This window comes from Molothrus aeneus, chromosome 18, assembly GCF_037042795.1.
Source record: "Molothrus aeneus isolate 106 chromosome 18, BPBGC_Maene_1.0, whole genome shotgun sequence".
Lineage (NCBI taxonomy): Eukaryota > Metazoa > Chordata > Aves > Passeriformes > Icteridae > Molothrus > Molothrus aeneus.
This window is the reverse complement of record NC_089663.1, coordinates 2,466,238-2,483,013: the sequence shown is the minus strand read 5'-3', so window position 1 is coordinate 2,483,013 and position 16,776 is coordinate 2,466,238. Positions and strand designations below refer to the sequence as shown.

Here is a 16,776-nt window from a genome sequence, read left to right as displayed (position 1 = left end):
CTGAATTCTTTTGACTTATGATTTAACCAATAAATCAATGGTGTTACCATGAAATAGATGCAGAAAGTGAATATTGACAAAACTCAGATACAGAACCCGGGAAGGATGAGCCAGCTCCAAGTCCATCTTATTCCAAACTATCTGCAGTTCTGTTCTGCTGCTGCTGTTCTGAAAGCCACCAGGATTTCCTTGCTGGAGCAGTATCAGCCACTGGGGATGATGGGAGAGAAAAGCTGTTAAAGAAAATTATATTCCTAATAAACACTGCCTCAGGGATCACATGAAGACAGGTGTCACTGAAAAGAACTTCCACTAGTTGTTCTGCAGAGTTCCTCTATATGCCACAGCCACCCTCATTGCAGGGAGAAGTAATTAGGGCTGCATTTTTTACCAGCAGAGGTATTTCCACCTTTCCTTGGCTTTTTGCATTTTTCAGTGGTTAACTGTGAACTTTTGAGTTTGCATGAATTAAGGAAGTTAAGTTTGTTTATTTTAAAGCAGCTATTTTCCATGGAAACTTTAGTTGTAGCAATACTTTATGTCACTGAAAACTGTCCACATCACAGGCCTGGGGTGGCACAACCTGAGGCTGCCCTTTGCTGTCTTCACTGAAGTCAAGAGGAGCTGTTTATGTTTTGGGACCTTGTTGAATCAGGCACATCTTTAAGAGGAAACATTGTCCTCCTCCTCTCTCTCTCCTCTCTCTCTCTTCTCTGCACTTGGAAATAGTATTTTTCTATTTTCATATTCTTTCCAGGTACTTTTCCACGAGTTGATAGCACCAGGTAAGAGGCACTGCTGTGTCTGTGCCTGAGCTGCAACTGAACCATGACCACACACCCAGCCTGGCCATTACCACACTCTGGGTATTTCTGAGTTTCACTGACATTGCACCGAGCTCTCCTTATTCAAAATAAAATGCAGCAGGAGTGCATTTAAGAGCACAGACTATTTACTCTTACACTTGGATGGAATTCTCAGTTACCTGAGGGTGAGCTCCCCAGTTTGAGGGTGACACCTGCAGACAGCAGCTGAGTTTTGGCCAGGCTTGAGGCCCTGCTCTGGCTCTCAGCAGCTCCAATGCACGTCCAGGGGCCCAGGCAGCTGCACAGGGACACCTCTGTGCCAAGGGGGAGGCAGTGCAGCACATCCAGGATTTAAACAACTCCCACCCAGGCTTTGCAGCAATCCTGCACTGCTTTCTTATCTCCTTATGCTGGAACCCAGGACATTCCTGAAAAAACAATTAGCAACCTTATATGAGGATTCACAAGCCACGAAAGTTTAAGTAGAATGATAGTTAGTTTGTTATAAGATAAAAAAGTAGAATTTTGAGTTTTTAGAATAGGAGTTCAGAAGCCAAGATGGAGGGATTTAGGTGTGCCTTGTCCTTCTTTCTTCTTCTTAGCCTCCATCTTCTGGGTGGTGGTGGCACTTTTGGACTAGTTTAAGGTAGAGACACACTGTCTAACATAGGTGATAGATATTGGAAAATTATTGGAAATAATGTACATGTAGTTTTTAGCAGAAAAAGACAACACTGCCCTGAAGGTGGGTACTGTGCCACAGACTGACCTGCTGAAAGGACCTCAGCAGGTCAGGAAAAGCATGTTATAGATAACAGAAAATAAATAACCTTGACAACCAGAACAGAAGAATCCTGACTCCTTCTTCGACTGCCAGGCTGGGAAAAGAGACTTTCTAAGGTATCTCAGGTTATCCAGACCACAGAAACCCCTGAGATCCTTACACTGAGAAAAACAGCTCTATGAACATCTTCCAAGGGAAAGCACAGGCCTGGTAAAATGTGCCATTGTGGGAGGCTCCTTGTGCAGCTCACTGGAATATCCATTTTGAACCAGGGCAAAGCCTCTGGTGCATGCAGGCATGCAGCAGGAAATGCACCTGGCTTGTCTGGCTCCTGCAGATCCCCACTCACTGTGTGCCCATCACCCTGAAACAGGAGCTGCCAGCTCTGCCTGGCCACCAGCAGCTGCTTCTGCCTGCACCCAAAGGCTTCCTCAGCTTGCAGAGCAATGGGAGCACAGAGCAGGAATCCTCCCATTTCTCTTTGTAGAAATACTTCACAATGTGCAATCCCAGGCTGTTATTACATTCCAAGCAAGCCAAACTGAAAAATCACCTTGTGCCACTGCTGCTTGCTGGGAGGGAACACTCAGCTCTTTGTTTTGCTCCCAGGAAAGCCCATTTACTTATTAAGTGTAGGAAGCACTTCCAGCAGGGTGTCTATTGGGAGAGCCATGACAGAAGTTATTTGTTGGGACTTGTGCTGCTGACTTGAGGGCACAGCATTGCAAATTGATGTTGTAAGCTCAGAACTTCCACCACAGATTTCTAAAGTTTCATTTTTTTTTCCCCCCTAACCCACTCAAACCTAATGGAGATCTAAATTACAGCCAACACATTCCTAAGTGACAAGTTTCTATATTCAAACTGCTTTCTGACATCCACACAGCATGGTGAGTTCCTTGGTGAGTGTATGTTGGCTCAATTAACAAGTTAAGCAATTCTTTGAGCATCTAGTGCCATCTCTTAAAGGGAAAATTATCACTGCAATCTTACTGAAAGAGTTGCATTTTATATATATCCATGCATTTAGAAGAGAAAATGTGACTGTTCATACACATTAGGGTGTAATTTAAGGAAATGAAATCTCTGGTGTGACTTAAATTACAAGGAATCAAAGAACACTTCTGAGTACGAAGCTTTTCAGCTCATACAACATCCTTCACTAATTATTACTGAACAGTGTGTGTTCAGTGCTATATTAGATCATAGTTCATGCAATGCATATTGCAGATAAAACTCAGTTGCATATTATTCCTTGTGAACAGCCCTCTGTATCTGTCAGACACCTCAGAGGAGCAAAATGAGAGGAATGTGAGTATAGAGGCTAACTGTGGGTATCTGTAATAAATGTAATAATTCAACATTCTCACAGGAAGCACTGTTTCTGAAATACCTTTGCCCTGTTACATGGCCTTTCACTTGTAGTTATTAAATCACTCAACTAAAATTAAATTAATACCATTCCAGTGTGGTTCTCATATGCTTATACCATATATGAACTTTGTTTATATTCCATTTATGCTGGAATTCACTGTTGTTTGCAAGGTCTCTGAAAGAGATGGGAAAGAAAAAAACTAGGCTGAGAAATAAAACTCGAGAGGGGGATATCTGAGTCTAATCTGAGAGCAAAAACTACTTTTTACCATATATGTTGACTTGGCTTTAGATAGGCAGTTTCCCTCAGTAAGACAATGCACTCAGAGAGACATTGCAGAGTTCCTCCCACTGGGATTATATAATGGCATGTTTTTCTACCAGCTACAGACACAACCATTTAATTGTGCAGATAAATCTTACACGCAGGCAGAAGTGTGATTTCACTTTTCCCCTTGGTAGAAGTGATTTGGTTTTTGATTTTGCAGTCAGTGGCCTCAGCTCCACGTCCCTGCTCCCTTTCCTGAGCTGCCAGATGGCTGCAGGACCTGATCTCACCTCGGGCTGCTCCACATACCACAGACTGCCTCACAAGATTTTATCCAGGCTTGAACAGCACATCTTTCTTCCATCATTCTCAAACACATTTTCATCCCTGATTAGAATTTGACTTGAACAGAACTACCTCAAAGCACTGCTCAGATCCACAAGTTGCATGATAGTCACTGACTCCTGGGCTCAGTTGTGCTGGCACAAGCCCCACACCAGTGCCATGAACCAGGGCTGAACTGATCAGGATTCCCCCTGACGAGGCTGACCACGCTATCAGAGCCATTTCACACCAGAATGACTGGCAGGAGAGTCCCCTGACACCCCAGTGTAACATACTGCACATGATGAAAATGGAAACACCCAGGGGGCTTCTTATGGGGGAACTGAGGAGAAAAACAGGGAAAAACAGTCATGGGGCAGATTTTGTATGAAAAGCAAGTATATGGTGGGTCTGTTTTCCTGCCTATGTCAATATTAATGGCGACAAAGCAAGCTCTTGTTTTTTGTTGCCATGGCCAGGGACACAATCCTGTGAGCAGCCTGTGAGGATTCTCATCCCCTCTGCCTTCCCCCAGACCATACATTATGCAAAGGACATATGGCACAGCAGCACAGAGCCCTTGCAACTCAACGGGGGCAAAGCCAGCAATGCACTGTGCTCTCAGTAGTTTCAAGACAGATCTTGGGCATCCATTTGGGGTGGGGGTTGGTTCCCCTCCCCTTTTTCCCTCCCTTCCCTGCTCTGTCCTAGGGCCCCCTCTAGTGCTCCCGGAGCAGGCAGTGACACTGCAGGTGACACGGGGAGCCCTGGGCAGGCTGGAAAGGCTTGTGTAGCTCTCCAGACACCTGCACAAGGCTGCTCCTGAGGCCAGGGGGCAAGAGGCAGCTTTGAGGGCTGCACCAGAGGCTCTGGAGTTGGCTAAACAAGCACTTGCTGATGGGTGTCATCATTAGAGATGCATGAAACAGCAGCAGAACACAAGTGTCTGTGCAGGGAGATGCACCTTTCAATGTCTGCTGAGGTCTGCCTGGGGTTCTGTGGGTATTCATGTGAAAGAGCCATTTCAGTGAAGGCAAGTCCTCCTCCAGGAGCCAACAAACCCAGGTGCTGGTGTTGTCCTCTGCAATCCTACCTGTTCCACCATACCCTGCAAGGAAGGACACCTGACAGTCCCACAAAGGCATGGCTTGGGCTAGCACAGCCTGTGGTACAGCACCCAAAATCCATAAATATCACAACTTAGCACTACTGAATCCCTGGTCATCAACTGGAAGGGAAAGATGGCAATTAACACTCAGCCTACAGTGAACCTTCTACCATCATCTTCAAATGCAAGAGCAAAGCCTCTTCATCCCAGCTTTCCATGACTAAGAGGCCACCAACTGATGTCTGCTGTGCTTTTGTGTTACCTCATTCACCTGCCTCCCAGTCCCCTAAAATATGCAAGCACCTGCAGGAGCAGAAATGAGCTGTGCTCAGTGTGGAACTGTACACACAGGATACTCCACAGAGCCTCCACCCTCACTGCAATTTCCAGTTCAATGCTGTGCTTCTCACAGTGGTGCTCACAGTGCTGTGATCCCACCCTCAATGGCAGGACATGGTCTGTTCTCACCTGGCCCCTCTGTTTCCTTCAGTCCATTTTGTCTCCTATCAGCTTCAGCTGCTGCTGTGCCTTCCTCATCTTTTCCTGGTCCCTTTCTCCCTGACCATATGGTGTTTATTTTGGCTGCAAAAGACATTAATTTCATTATTCATGAGAAATCTCACTCCAATTAAGAAACAAAAAAAAAACCCCAAAAAAACAAGAGACAAAGAGACAACAACTGACAAATCCTAGCACATAATAAAATTAAGGAGGTACTTGGTATCTTCCTTGATCTGCTATTTTGGTTGTGGAAGGGAACATTATTAGCTTTTGAAAAAAATGCTACAGCATTTGTCAGACAGTGGGCAGAAGCCACTAATGACAGCTGTGCTCAACAAAATTAATTCTTAGTAAAACACTAGTCCTTGCCTAGAGAGAGAAATTCTCAATGGTCTTAACTACACATGGATTATATAATCCCTGTGCCAGGAAGTGAAACTGCAGACAGTCAAACCCCAATAATAAATATCTTAACAATACTTTCACCTTAACAGTGGAAGATACCTGTGTGCAAGTGCCCAGTAGCAGCACAGCAAGGATATCAACTCTCCACAAATTACTCTCCACAGCCAATGCAAAATAATTCCTTTTTCCATCTCCTTTGGAACAAAAATGGTTTTGCTATTTGCCTGAAAGTTTTAAGAGTCTGGCTTTTTAGTAGCCAAAAAGGATTTGGTTTTTAATCAATTACTGTCTAGGAAAAGAGAAAAATTAAAGAGAGGGAAAGCCTCACCCCACTTGGTCACAGACCTCACCTTAAAGTTTGCTTTAGGCACCAGAAATTCCGGCCCTATGGCTTCCCAGGGAAAACCCAAACTAGAACCCCACCAGCACCACACTGCAGCTGCTGCCATTTCTTTGTCTGGCACGTCAGGAAGGCAGCTGGGAACAGAGATTTCAGAAGCAATGGGTACCCAGTAAATCCTGCAGGCAGATGCAGTGTTTACATCTGATCTGTGACTTGCTAAGCTGCATCTTGCCTTGGCTTGAATTTCAAGCTCTTACCACCAGGATTAGACCAAAATAAAGGAATCTCCAAGCCATGGCTCACTGCAGTTTTACTGCAATCCTTTTTCTTGCTAATCCCACAGGATGACATGGCCAAGCTTCACAAGGTGCATTCATTACTCAGTGAATAGCTCTGTTGGTGAGGATTTGTTGCTCTGAGCACCTTTAGGGACGGTTCTTCAGACAAACATCCTTATCTCAGTGCATCCAGGGAGCTTGGCACCTTCACCCCAGAGGTGGCTCCTTCCTTGACCTGAAGAACTCCATCAGCTGTACTTACAGAGAGGAGGTTTCACACATGGAGAAGAAGAAAGGCTCCTTCAGTGCAGCAGGAACACCCTTGTGGAGGAAGGGCCACAGCTGAGAAACATTTAGTCAACAGCAGAAGGGCAGGATTGGAGGGAGGTGGCCTCTATGGTTCAGTCTCAGTAATTTCTTGAGCTTGAGAAAAAGTCCTTGAGCTACTCAAGAGCATAATGGGAATAAAAAAATCATAAATTTATGAAAAAAAAGGAAAACCAGGTAAGAGAATTCAGCATAGGATAAAACAAGTTGCACAGCTGAATAGTTTGAAGGTTCAAATGAGCTTAGAGCAGTCCAGCAAATGCAGTTCTTGTTGCTGGGAGGAACAGTTACAATTACTATTTCAGCTTTCCCAAACCAGCAAAATTTTAAATCCTTCTCAAAAAGCAGGACTAGAATTCAAAAGAAAGCTCAAGACCAGCATTTTAGGAAGTCTGGAGGAAAAACCCAGAAAGCCTAATGCCAAGGAATCCTTAAGAATAATAAAGGAAAGGCAACAATTTTCAGTGGTCACATTCAATTAGAAAATCAAATGCTTTATACATTAAACCCAAGCTAAGGTGTGGACCTAAAAATTAAAATGTGATCTTTAAGTTAGCAATACATTTAAGAATACACATTAGCCACATAGTCTGTGCAGTCTATTCCATTTGGGTGAAAAAGCCCTACTGAGAACTCCACCCTCCCCTTTCAATTTCTCATAGGCAGCCAATTTATTTCATTCTGTGCTTTCTTCTAAAAAACCTAAACATCATGCTTATCTGAAACCTCCTCAGCCTTTTACCTGGCAATGACTACACAGTATACTATACATTGCATTTATAATAACCTACAGCAAATCAGAGTAAACACTGAAAACATTTTACTGAAAACACTTGTTTGCTTTTACCATCATTTGCCTCATCTTTTCTGTATCAATTGCACTCACTTATAGTAGGTGAACAAGTTACACAAACAGTTGCTAACACATCCAAAATGGACATACTCACTCCTTTGTAAACCACATTTTCTCCAAAACAAAACCCCCCAGGATTTGAGAACAAGCTTGCAATACAAAGTCTGCTGCAGCTTCTTTTTATCCACAGTCCATTTATCATTCCTATCAATGAGATCAATCACTAATAATGGATCAAATGCAAATTTGTACAGCCAAATATTCTGTGTGATCCCGTTCCCATGTGGTGTCTTCCCCCTTATGTGGCTCATCAGCTTTCAAAGACACCAAGATGGGTGAAAAAGAATTCAGATCTCAGTGGGGAACTGAACCCACTGCAGCAACCTTGGCAACACTGGGCTCTGTTCACACACACCAAACCCACTCCTAGAGCTCTGGCAATCCTCTGAAAATAAAGGGGCTCCCATCAAGTCCCCCCAACCCCTTTTTTGTTACCCAAAAAATAAAAGGAAAGAGGAGCAGTGCTCTTCCAGAACCACGGCACCATGTGCCCTCTCAAACAAACAGAGACAACAGTGCATTTCAACTTTATTAGAAAAGAAACCCAAAAGTTTATACAAAGCTCTGCATTTTACAGAAAACCAACCCCCCAAACACAAAGAAATCCGACATTGCAAGCTGTATGCAGTTTCTGTTTTCATGTACAGACATATATATATGTACATACACATATATATATGTGTGTGTGGGAGCACGCAGTGTATATATAGTGTGTGACGTCTTTTTTTTGCATGGTTTGCATTCATTATTTTACAAAGTTAACATTCAGTAGAAAAAAAAAAAAGGATTTTTGTTACCATTATTTTCTCATATAAATAACTGTGAGCAGTCCCTCTGCAGATAGATAAAAAACACCTTTTCGTGTCATTCTGTAAAAAACAGACATTACTGAAATGGTACTGAAATCTTCCAAGTTTTTTTTTTTTTTTTTTTCAATACCACCATAAAAATATCATCTAGCCCCCAATTCAAAATGCTTGTCCAAGGCATTAGAAGAGAAAGGACTGTAAGACAATTCTGGAAAGATCAGTTCTTTAAGCCAACATTCAGGTAGATAAATTTTGCTGGACCTCATACATTGGTGTGAAATGAGCACAAACAGGAGACCACGCTCTCTGTTGCCTGGAAAAGCTGGTTCTTTTGTCTATTTGAAAGAGTCAAATTCCAGCCAAGCCCCCAGCAGTGTGAAGGAGCTGACAGACCCTCAGCTCACCTTCCTTGCCCCATGACAAAGCCACAGATTTTCTCGATGCAATTAAAATCTCTACCAGCTCAGCAAATTTTTCCTACTCCATTCACCTTAGAAAGAGCTGTTGGATTAATCATGGCATGGTTAGACAGACATCAGGTTGCTGAATTACTGGGAGAAAAACTTAGCTAGAGGGGGAAAATACAAGACAACTAAAAGGAGGAAAACACTAAAGGAAAGAGCTACTGGAGCAACTCCCAAGGCTCTGGTTTGGAGAAGCAGGAACAGTAGAGAGAGAAGAACTGCAGCTCAAAACATCCTTGTGTTTACTGAAGTTCCTGGTGACAGTGTGATCCAGATTTACCAACTGCCTGGTAAACAACCAATCATTCTTTCTGTCAAGCACCATGATGGGGAGAATGGCCAAGAGTCTGAAGGCAATACAAGTGGCTGTGGTGATAACAAAGGGAATGAAAGTGAAGAACACAATGATGCCAATTAAATGGAGAGTAATGCCAATGAAGATGTTTCAACTTCCAGAGATGCTGGCAACAAGAAGAATGGTTATGTGGTTGGTGTTGATGATGGCCAGAATTCATTCATATGTCCATGTAGTCATCATCTTCATCAGTATCACTTTCCAGTGAGGACTCCTGGCTTGAGGTCTCTAAGATTTCCAAAGCTGGCTGACAAAGGCTCTCCTTCTTTACATTCGCTGCAGACTGAGCAGACAAAATAGCAGACTGATCCCAAAAAGAGAGAGAGAGAATATATTGCTAAATAGTCAGGATAAACCCATGAGCACAGGGACAAAAGCCCACTGGTTGCTATTCCTTCACATTCAACAACTGCCTTGTGTTGATAAAAGATGTCATCCTAATGTAAAACCACATAACATTTACAGTAGGCTTCCCCAGTTAAGGTTCTGGCAGCTTCCACTCATCTAAGAACTGCAATGGGTCACTCAGCCATTTTTGTAATTTTTTTCAAATCCCTCAGAAAAGGGATAGGGACTAGAATAGCTCTCATTTCACCCACAGCCAGTATTTCACCAGTCTTTTAAGAACTGGCTCCTGCTGGTAAGAGCTGGCACCTCCTTCCACTACTTATCTACCTCTGGTTATGAACTGGGGACATGAACTGTTGCTTCTTTCATACAAGTATTTTATTGAGGGGAGAATTAAGATAAAAACAATAATCTAAAAAATTACTGTTTCCCTTTTATTACCTTTAATTTTTGCTTGGTCTCTTCTGAAATGCTGCCCTTTGGAGAAAGGAGGGTGGGAGTGGGTGGAGTGACAGTGATCTCAGGTGGAAATTTGGTGACAGATGAAGGTATGAAAAGCTTTGGCATGTTGGGCAGAATGCGAGTTTTTACTCGGGTGCCATCTGTCTTGTTCTGCTGACTTCCCAAAGTCTGTGAACTGGAGCTGAGTTCAGGCTTGGAACTGGAGGCTAAACACAAAACAGCAAGGAAAAAATATGTTAGGAAGTTATCTAGGATTTCAGATGTCAAAGAAGAGGGTGGAGTTCATTGTTAGATGTAAGGCAGGCTCAAAGGGCCTTTCTTCAAGCCTTGCAACAACCAAAGCTTAGAACCAGAAAAAAAGATTGTAGAATGACAACTGGAAACCAACAGTAATTAAAAAAATCTTACTGGATGTCAGAAACCCAACCTGCCCAAGCACAACAAATGGTAGTGCAGCACTGGCCATCTACATCTACCACAAACACCATCCTCCCACTGGGTCAGATGCAATCATCTCCTGTCTCTCCATCCTGCAATGCAACAAACAAAGCTCTCCTGCTTTATAGGAGCCTTCATTTCCTCCACCCCAGCCTTGTCTCTTCAATTACAGAGAGAGCAACTCCTCAACAATTAGAGAAAAATCTATGGTGACACTTGTGAGAATGTCCCCGTTACAAACCCTGCCATGATCCTGCCTCCTTGGTGGGCTCATGGCACTGGCTCCCACACTGGTGAGCACCATTCCCACATCCCTCCCCAGTGCCTCAGCTTGGGGCCTCTACAGTTGCTCAGAGTGTTTATTGAATACATCTCACAAGGATCCAGCCCTTCCCCAGGCACCATCACATTACAAAATTATCTAGACACAACAATAACCAGGAGATGACAATGCTGCAGTGTTAAAAACTGAGTATTTGTTAAAAGAGATTTCTTACTAATAATGCTGCTTCACATGGAGTGCAAATTATTTTTTAGAAACTATATAAACGGTAAGACCAGAACCTTTCTCAGTCTGGTAATAATGACAGGTGTTCATATACATTTTTTCAGATCCAGTATTGTCAAATCCATCTCTGCAGATATTAGGAATGGACATGGCCACTTACACACAGCAAAATAAAATGCCAGTTTCCTAATGCTAACCTAGAAACAGGCAGCAGCAGAGCAAACTACTAAGGGATGTAAAATTGAATTGCATGTTCTCAACAGCACACAGGAATGTAAGAGCTGCCACAGCAAATGAGGCGTGGCTTTCCATCAAGGTCAGTGACCCATCTCCATGGGCAGCCAATCCTTCCAGACAGTAATCAGACACAGGATGATCTGCTCTCATAAATAAGGAAAACCAAGATACTCCAAACATGAAAATCTAGATTATGCTTGCCTGAAATACCAGGTTTTACATTTTTTTCAATTAAAACACCAACTTCTTCTCTTGGGAAGAGGGCAGAGGAGGGATAGAACACACTAACTGCTGTAATGCTGGTTTTTATGTTTACTTAGACTGAGTCAGTTTGGTGAAAAACCATTTCCTTCTGCTAAATATCCCAATAGTGCAATCCAAACTGTTATCATACTACCCCATATAAGACTGCAATTAAAAGAAAAATTCTGCTTTAAAGGATGAACAAACTATATTGCATGAAAGCTGGTACTGGAGGTGCTTTGCTGCCATGGTATTTAGCATGCTGGACATGCAGGAACCACAATGCCCACCAAGGGATGGGAGGGCTCCTGCCCAGGAAGCTCAGGTAGTGCCAGGAATGCATCAAACTCTGCAGTACCTGACTGCAAGGCAGGCAGGGAAACTGAGGCATGCCAATCCAGCTGTCCAAGCAATCAGTGCCTACAGAGGATGCACAGCTCACCACCCCATTTCAGAATTGCCTGAGGCACAGGAAGCTCCTACCTGGGGTACAAACATGTCCTGAATTTGTGCTGGGCACGGGCTCCACGTGCCAGCACACAGGCTCTGGCGGTGGTGCGACCGTTGCCATTTTCATCTGCTGACAAAGCCGGGACTCCTGCTGCTGGAATCCAAGCCCCTCCAAAGGCACTTCAAGCTCTTCTTCCTCTTTAGTAATGAAATATAATTCACAGATTAAGAGACATCCTGATCTCTCTCCTAAGCCTCAATCCTTTTGCTGTCTAACCAACAGGTAGAAAAATCCTTTTAACCCTTGCTCTGTTTCAAAACCATAACATGACTGAGTGAAATGAAATATTGGCAAGTTAAGATGGCAAAAGCAACTTTTTCATATTAGTGCCATCAATTCAAACTCTTAAAAAAAGGTAAACGTCATTTAAAAAGCGAAGGAAAAAAAATTTTGAGGTTGACATTTTGTCATCTCTGCACATCTGCAGAAACACAGAGAGCTGAGCATGAGCTGAGCTGGGAGGGCTGGGAGGAAGAGCTGCAGAGCAAAATCCAGCACCCTTAATGAAGGGCCAGCTGTGATCAGTGGGGCCCTCTCTGATCTCCAGCCACAGTACCTGCTCCACTGAGCACAGCTCAGTGCCAAGGAAGACTCATTACTGTGAACATCCCCTACCAGGGCCAAATCCATTTCTCATGAAACCAATATCAAGTGATCCTGAATGCCCACTCTTCACTGATACATCCACTGTACCTCTATAAATAGATTAGCCTAAAATTCCCACCTTCTGCTATTCTAGAACCTGGGATGTTTGTAACTCAGAATCCAGCCTTGTTATGATGTACCAGCTGTAGCTGCTTTTAAAGGAGTGCAGTGTAAAACCAGCTTTCTGACACGCTGGGCTGCATGTTGTACATAGCAGGAATCATCTTCACTGAACTACTGAAACCTGCCAGTGCCCTTGTGGGGCAGGGCAGTGACCCTTTCAAGGCTATGGACACACAAACAAGCTCTGATTCTCTGTTAAAAATGAAGACATTCCTCAAAAAACAAAGGGCTGCCTGGCCTAATCTGAATCACCTCCTGTTTCCACAGGCTAAGGTTGCACAGGCAGCTTTCATGGACCAGCACATGCAGTGGATAGTCACAGTCTCACTTGCTCTAAAATTCTTTGTATGGCAATGCTCTAAATTAATTTGGGATTTTGACCATGCAACGTCTTAAAAAGGAATACATATTTTAACTTTTCTTCATTGGAAAACTGCTCCCACCCCCTCAAGTGTTGAAAACACTTCTCCATCTCCACCAATATAGAGAAGATCTCGGAATTTACCATGGTAATATTCTCCTGTACAAGAGTTCCCCTTGCAGAAACTGCTTCAGAAAACATCACAGCTTAACAGTCTGATCTACGCAGTTTGAAAGATGCAACTTTTAAAAAGAGTTATCATTTCTATGGTTCTTGAATAACCTGTATGAAAAAAGCTCAGGAAAGCAGGCTGGTCTTTCATCCACTCATTTTCATAGGTAAAGAAAAAGCCCCATCATCTAGACTTGTAGCTGAAAGCTCACATAACCCTTAAGATAAATGAGACTGCTTGTAGAGAAGTGTCCAAAAAGGAAAGGTCACCCACTACAGCCCAGTTCACAGGCAGCTCCTGTTCTGAGATGTTCCACTCACTATCCAGCACAAAATGGAACAGCCTAATGCAGATGAATGTGCTTGTCATTCTCAGCACTCTCCTGCACATTTCTCTCTGGATACTTCAAAATACAGCACTGGGAGTAGGAAAATAATACTTGCATCTGTACATGTATTAATAGACCAAATCAGCTGAGAACAAGGCAGAAGGAAGGGCTTAACTGTAGGGAGCTCGAGTAGGAAAATCCCAAAGTGTTGTTTCCCTTCTGAAGAAGCAGAGGACAGCTGAAGGATCCCTGGCTCTGCTGCCCTTTCCAGCAGCACACAGGGATTCAACCCCATGCTGCCAAAGAGCAGCCGCAGGCCAGCACATCCACATCCCATCCCATCCCTGGATCCCATTCCATGGATCCCATTCCATCCCATCCCTGGATCCCATTCCATCCCTGGATCCCATCCCTGGATCCCATCCCATGGATCCCATCCCTGGATCCCATCCCTGGATCCCATCCCATGGATCCCATTCCATCCCATCCCTGGATCCCATCCCATGGATCCCATCCCATCCCTGGATCCCATCCCTGGTGCTGACCACAGGCTGCAGTCTGAACCCAGAGCACTCCCACACTGACATGGCTACAACAACATCTGAATGAAAGCAGGATGAAAATGATGATGATTTCAGATTACTCCACAAGACAGAGGAGAAGTCAACTCATTCTCAACTTACTCCAGCCCTCCAGAATCACCATCTTAAGCAGGGTAAGTACTAACAGAATCTTTCTTATCCACTTATTAACCCAGAATACAAACCAGTCATTAACTTAGCAGGTACAGAAATACACAAACAAACTGCAAATGCTACAGCCTCAACTGTACTGCTAACTGAGAGCAGTTCTGTATCTACTCTACTACTTAACTACATTAGGGACTTATTAGTTCACAATACAGAGCAAGAGCTCTGATTTGCATTATTATTTAATGACAAAACTCTACTTCTTATGCTGATTACAATATTTGTTTGATTGTAAGATATATCATTGCTTAAACTGATTTGCTGTACTTTATTTTAACTAAATTATGGCCCACTGACAAAAGCTCTTTTGAGCAGCCTAATTCTGGGAAGATGCTACTAGACTGGTATCAGTCTGTGCTCTCTCAAGAGCCATCAGCATCCTCATCTCCATCTTCCAGAATATATTTTTTCAAGTTTTGAAGATGCAGTTTTACAGTGCAGTAAAATTAGATTTAAATTTGAATAAAATATCTGACAGCAATTTTTAATGTAGAAGTGAATAGAAATGAAAGGGCAGGAGTCCAACACACTGTGCATTTTTATCACTGCACTTCTAGAAACAATATTTGTTAATATTCTATTAAATGTGCCTTTCAGTACAATAGAAGTCAAGAAGCACTGTTAATCAATCCCTTGCTGTCAGAGATGTTCAATACAGTTACAGAATTCTATTTCCTGACTGGGTCATACACTTTATTCTTTCAGGACTGTGCAATTTTAGGTTTTTTATTTAAATAGAAACAATACCATTCAAGTGACCAAGTTAAAAATAAAGTTAATAAACAAAATATTTCTTAGACTTCTTGAAAATAGCAAGAATTGGTTTCTCGGTGTACATATCATAATTTATACTTTAATATATTGCACAGATATTTGTTCTTTTTTCATTACAGACAAAAATATCAAAACAAGGAAGGACAATCAAGAATATACGGCTGGATCTCCTCATTATTTGTCTAAAACAGATTTCTGAAGAGAATATTTTAATATTTGTTTTGAGAAAGATGCTGTTAGAGCCCTGAACATAATGTCCTAGTTCTTCTAATAAAAACTTTCCCCAGGGAGGTAAAGACTCCACTAACTCGTGAGCCACAATATTCTGCACAAGTGTGAGAACACCAGAATACAAGTGCAGCACATTCTGAAGGTGTTCAGAAGCTCAGATTTAATATCAGTTAATAAATCTTTCAGTATTACCCTGTACTTGTACTGTCTTGGCAGGTTTTCAAACATTAGCTCTACAAACCCAGTTTAAAATCAAACCAGTTTCTGAAGATAGAATATGCAAAAACACTCGTCCCCAGGTGAGGATGGGGCAGGTGCTGTACTCTGGAGACCCATTTAGCACTCTCACAACACAAGACACAGAAATTAAGCACACAGAGAAAAGCACAGATTTGCAATGCACGTCACTATTGATACTGAAAAGTTCCTCTCCAATCGAGCTGCATTACCAGAATTTTTTTTTAGCCTTCCCTTTCCCAACAACTGCCTAAATCCATAGAAAATAGTACACGACACAGAAAGAGGGACATCATACCTTTCAACATCTCCCTGCTTTAGTGAGGAAGAAACAATTCAATGCAACAACCTACTCCAGCTTTCCTCTCCAACCTCTTCCCACTTGTTGCCAGGGTAACCAGTGTTTGCAGATGCCTATAGCGGGCGCCTGGGTTCATGACTTCATCACAGTTAATATCCTCTCCCAGCTCCTCAGCACAGAATGCACACATGCATTCATCCACACACTATCAACACACTGATTACACAACCCTGCAACTGCTCCTGTACCCACACCGCTCGCTCTGCTGTTCTGCTGCACAGAAAAATCCAAAATAACGCCGGCAAAAATAATCCCTTGGCAATTTGGAGATGTGGAGAAAGTTTAAAAGCAGTGCTAGTGTAAGCAGTAAGCAGCTGCTCTGGTCCCTCTGCACTGAGCACTGACTGATTTGATTGCATTGTGCTGTCAGGTATGAGGCATTAATATTAGTGTTATAAAACATCTTGTATGGAGTTTAAAAAAATTCTTTAGTCATGCTCTAAACCTCTAACATTACAACTGGAAGACAAGCCCAGAAAATGTGACTAGCACCTGGAAAAAACATTTTCCAGTTTCTAACAGAAGCAGTTTGAAGTATTACAGCACAGATATGTTAAAGAATACAGGCAACACAGAGTGCATGCACAAAGCACCATTTCATTATGGGAAAGAAGAAGGAGCTGAGCTTTGAACTCCAGGACAAAATATTAACATCATTTCAAAAGAAAATACAAGGAAAAGTGAACAGACAACAACCTCAAGTGCTTAAACAAAGCACTTAAAAAGGAGTACATATTTTTTATATATTTATATATATTTTATAATACATCTTTTTATGTATTCCTTTTTAATGTACTTGCACCACTTGCCTTCATCCCTCTGCAAAACCCCTTCCCCAGCAGTTCCCTGTGTCAAGACAAAAAAACCTGAAAACACATCAGAAGAATTTAGCTGGTTTGTACTACCTTGCCTTCCAACTGCTTCAAGAGATGGAATTCTGTGTGCCTCCAGACCCCAGGAAACACTTCTCTTCCTGGTCCCAGTAACAA

At 42.7% G+C, this 16,776-nt stretch overlaps 1 protein-coding gene and 1 long non-coding RNA gene across 3 annotated transcripts in view; both read right to left on the bottom strand.

Annotated features, from left to right (window-relative positions):
• Positions 1-1,142: 1,142 nt before the first annotated feature.
• LOC136564216 (uncharacterized) lies at positions 1,143-6,010 on the bottom strand. The gene is made up of 3 exons (XR_010784691.1): positions 5,921-6,010; positions 5,133-5,246; positions 1,143-1,234 (listed from the first exon to the last, which is right to left on the bottom strand). It is a non-coding gene; the product is annotated as an uncharacterized lncRNA (long non-coding RNA).
• Positions 6,011-7,942: 1,932 nt separating this feature from the next.
• CABIN1 (calcineurin binding protein 1) overlaps positions 7,943-16,776 on the bottom strand; it is a 117,081-nt gene continuing 108,247 nt past the window's right edge. For both annotated transcript variants that reach the window (XM_066562001.1, XM_066562000.1), the window contains 3 exons: positions 11,779-11,943; positions 9,849-10,075; positions 7,943-9,363 (listed from right to left, as the gene is read on the bottom strand). In XM_066562001.1, the coding sequence (XP_066418098.1) occupies positions 9,220-9,363; positions 9,849-10,075; positions 11,779-11,943 (536 nt within the window). In that variant the 3' untranslated portion in view covers positions 7,943-9,219. The remainder of the gene's footprint in view (positions 9,364-9,848; positions 10,076-11,778; positions 11,944-16,776) is intronic.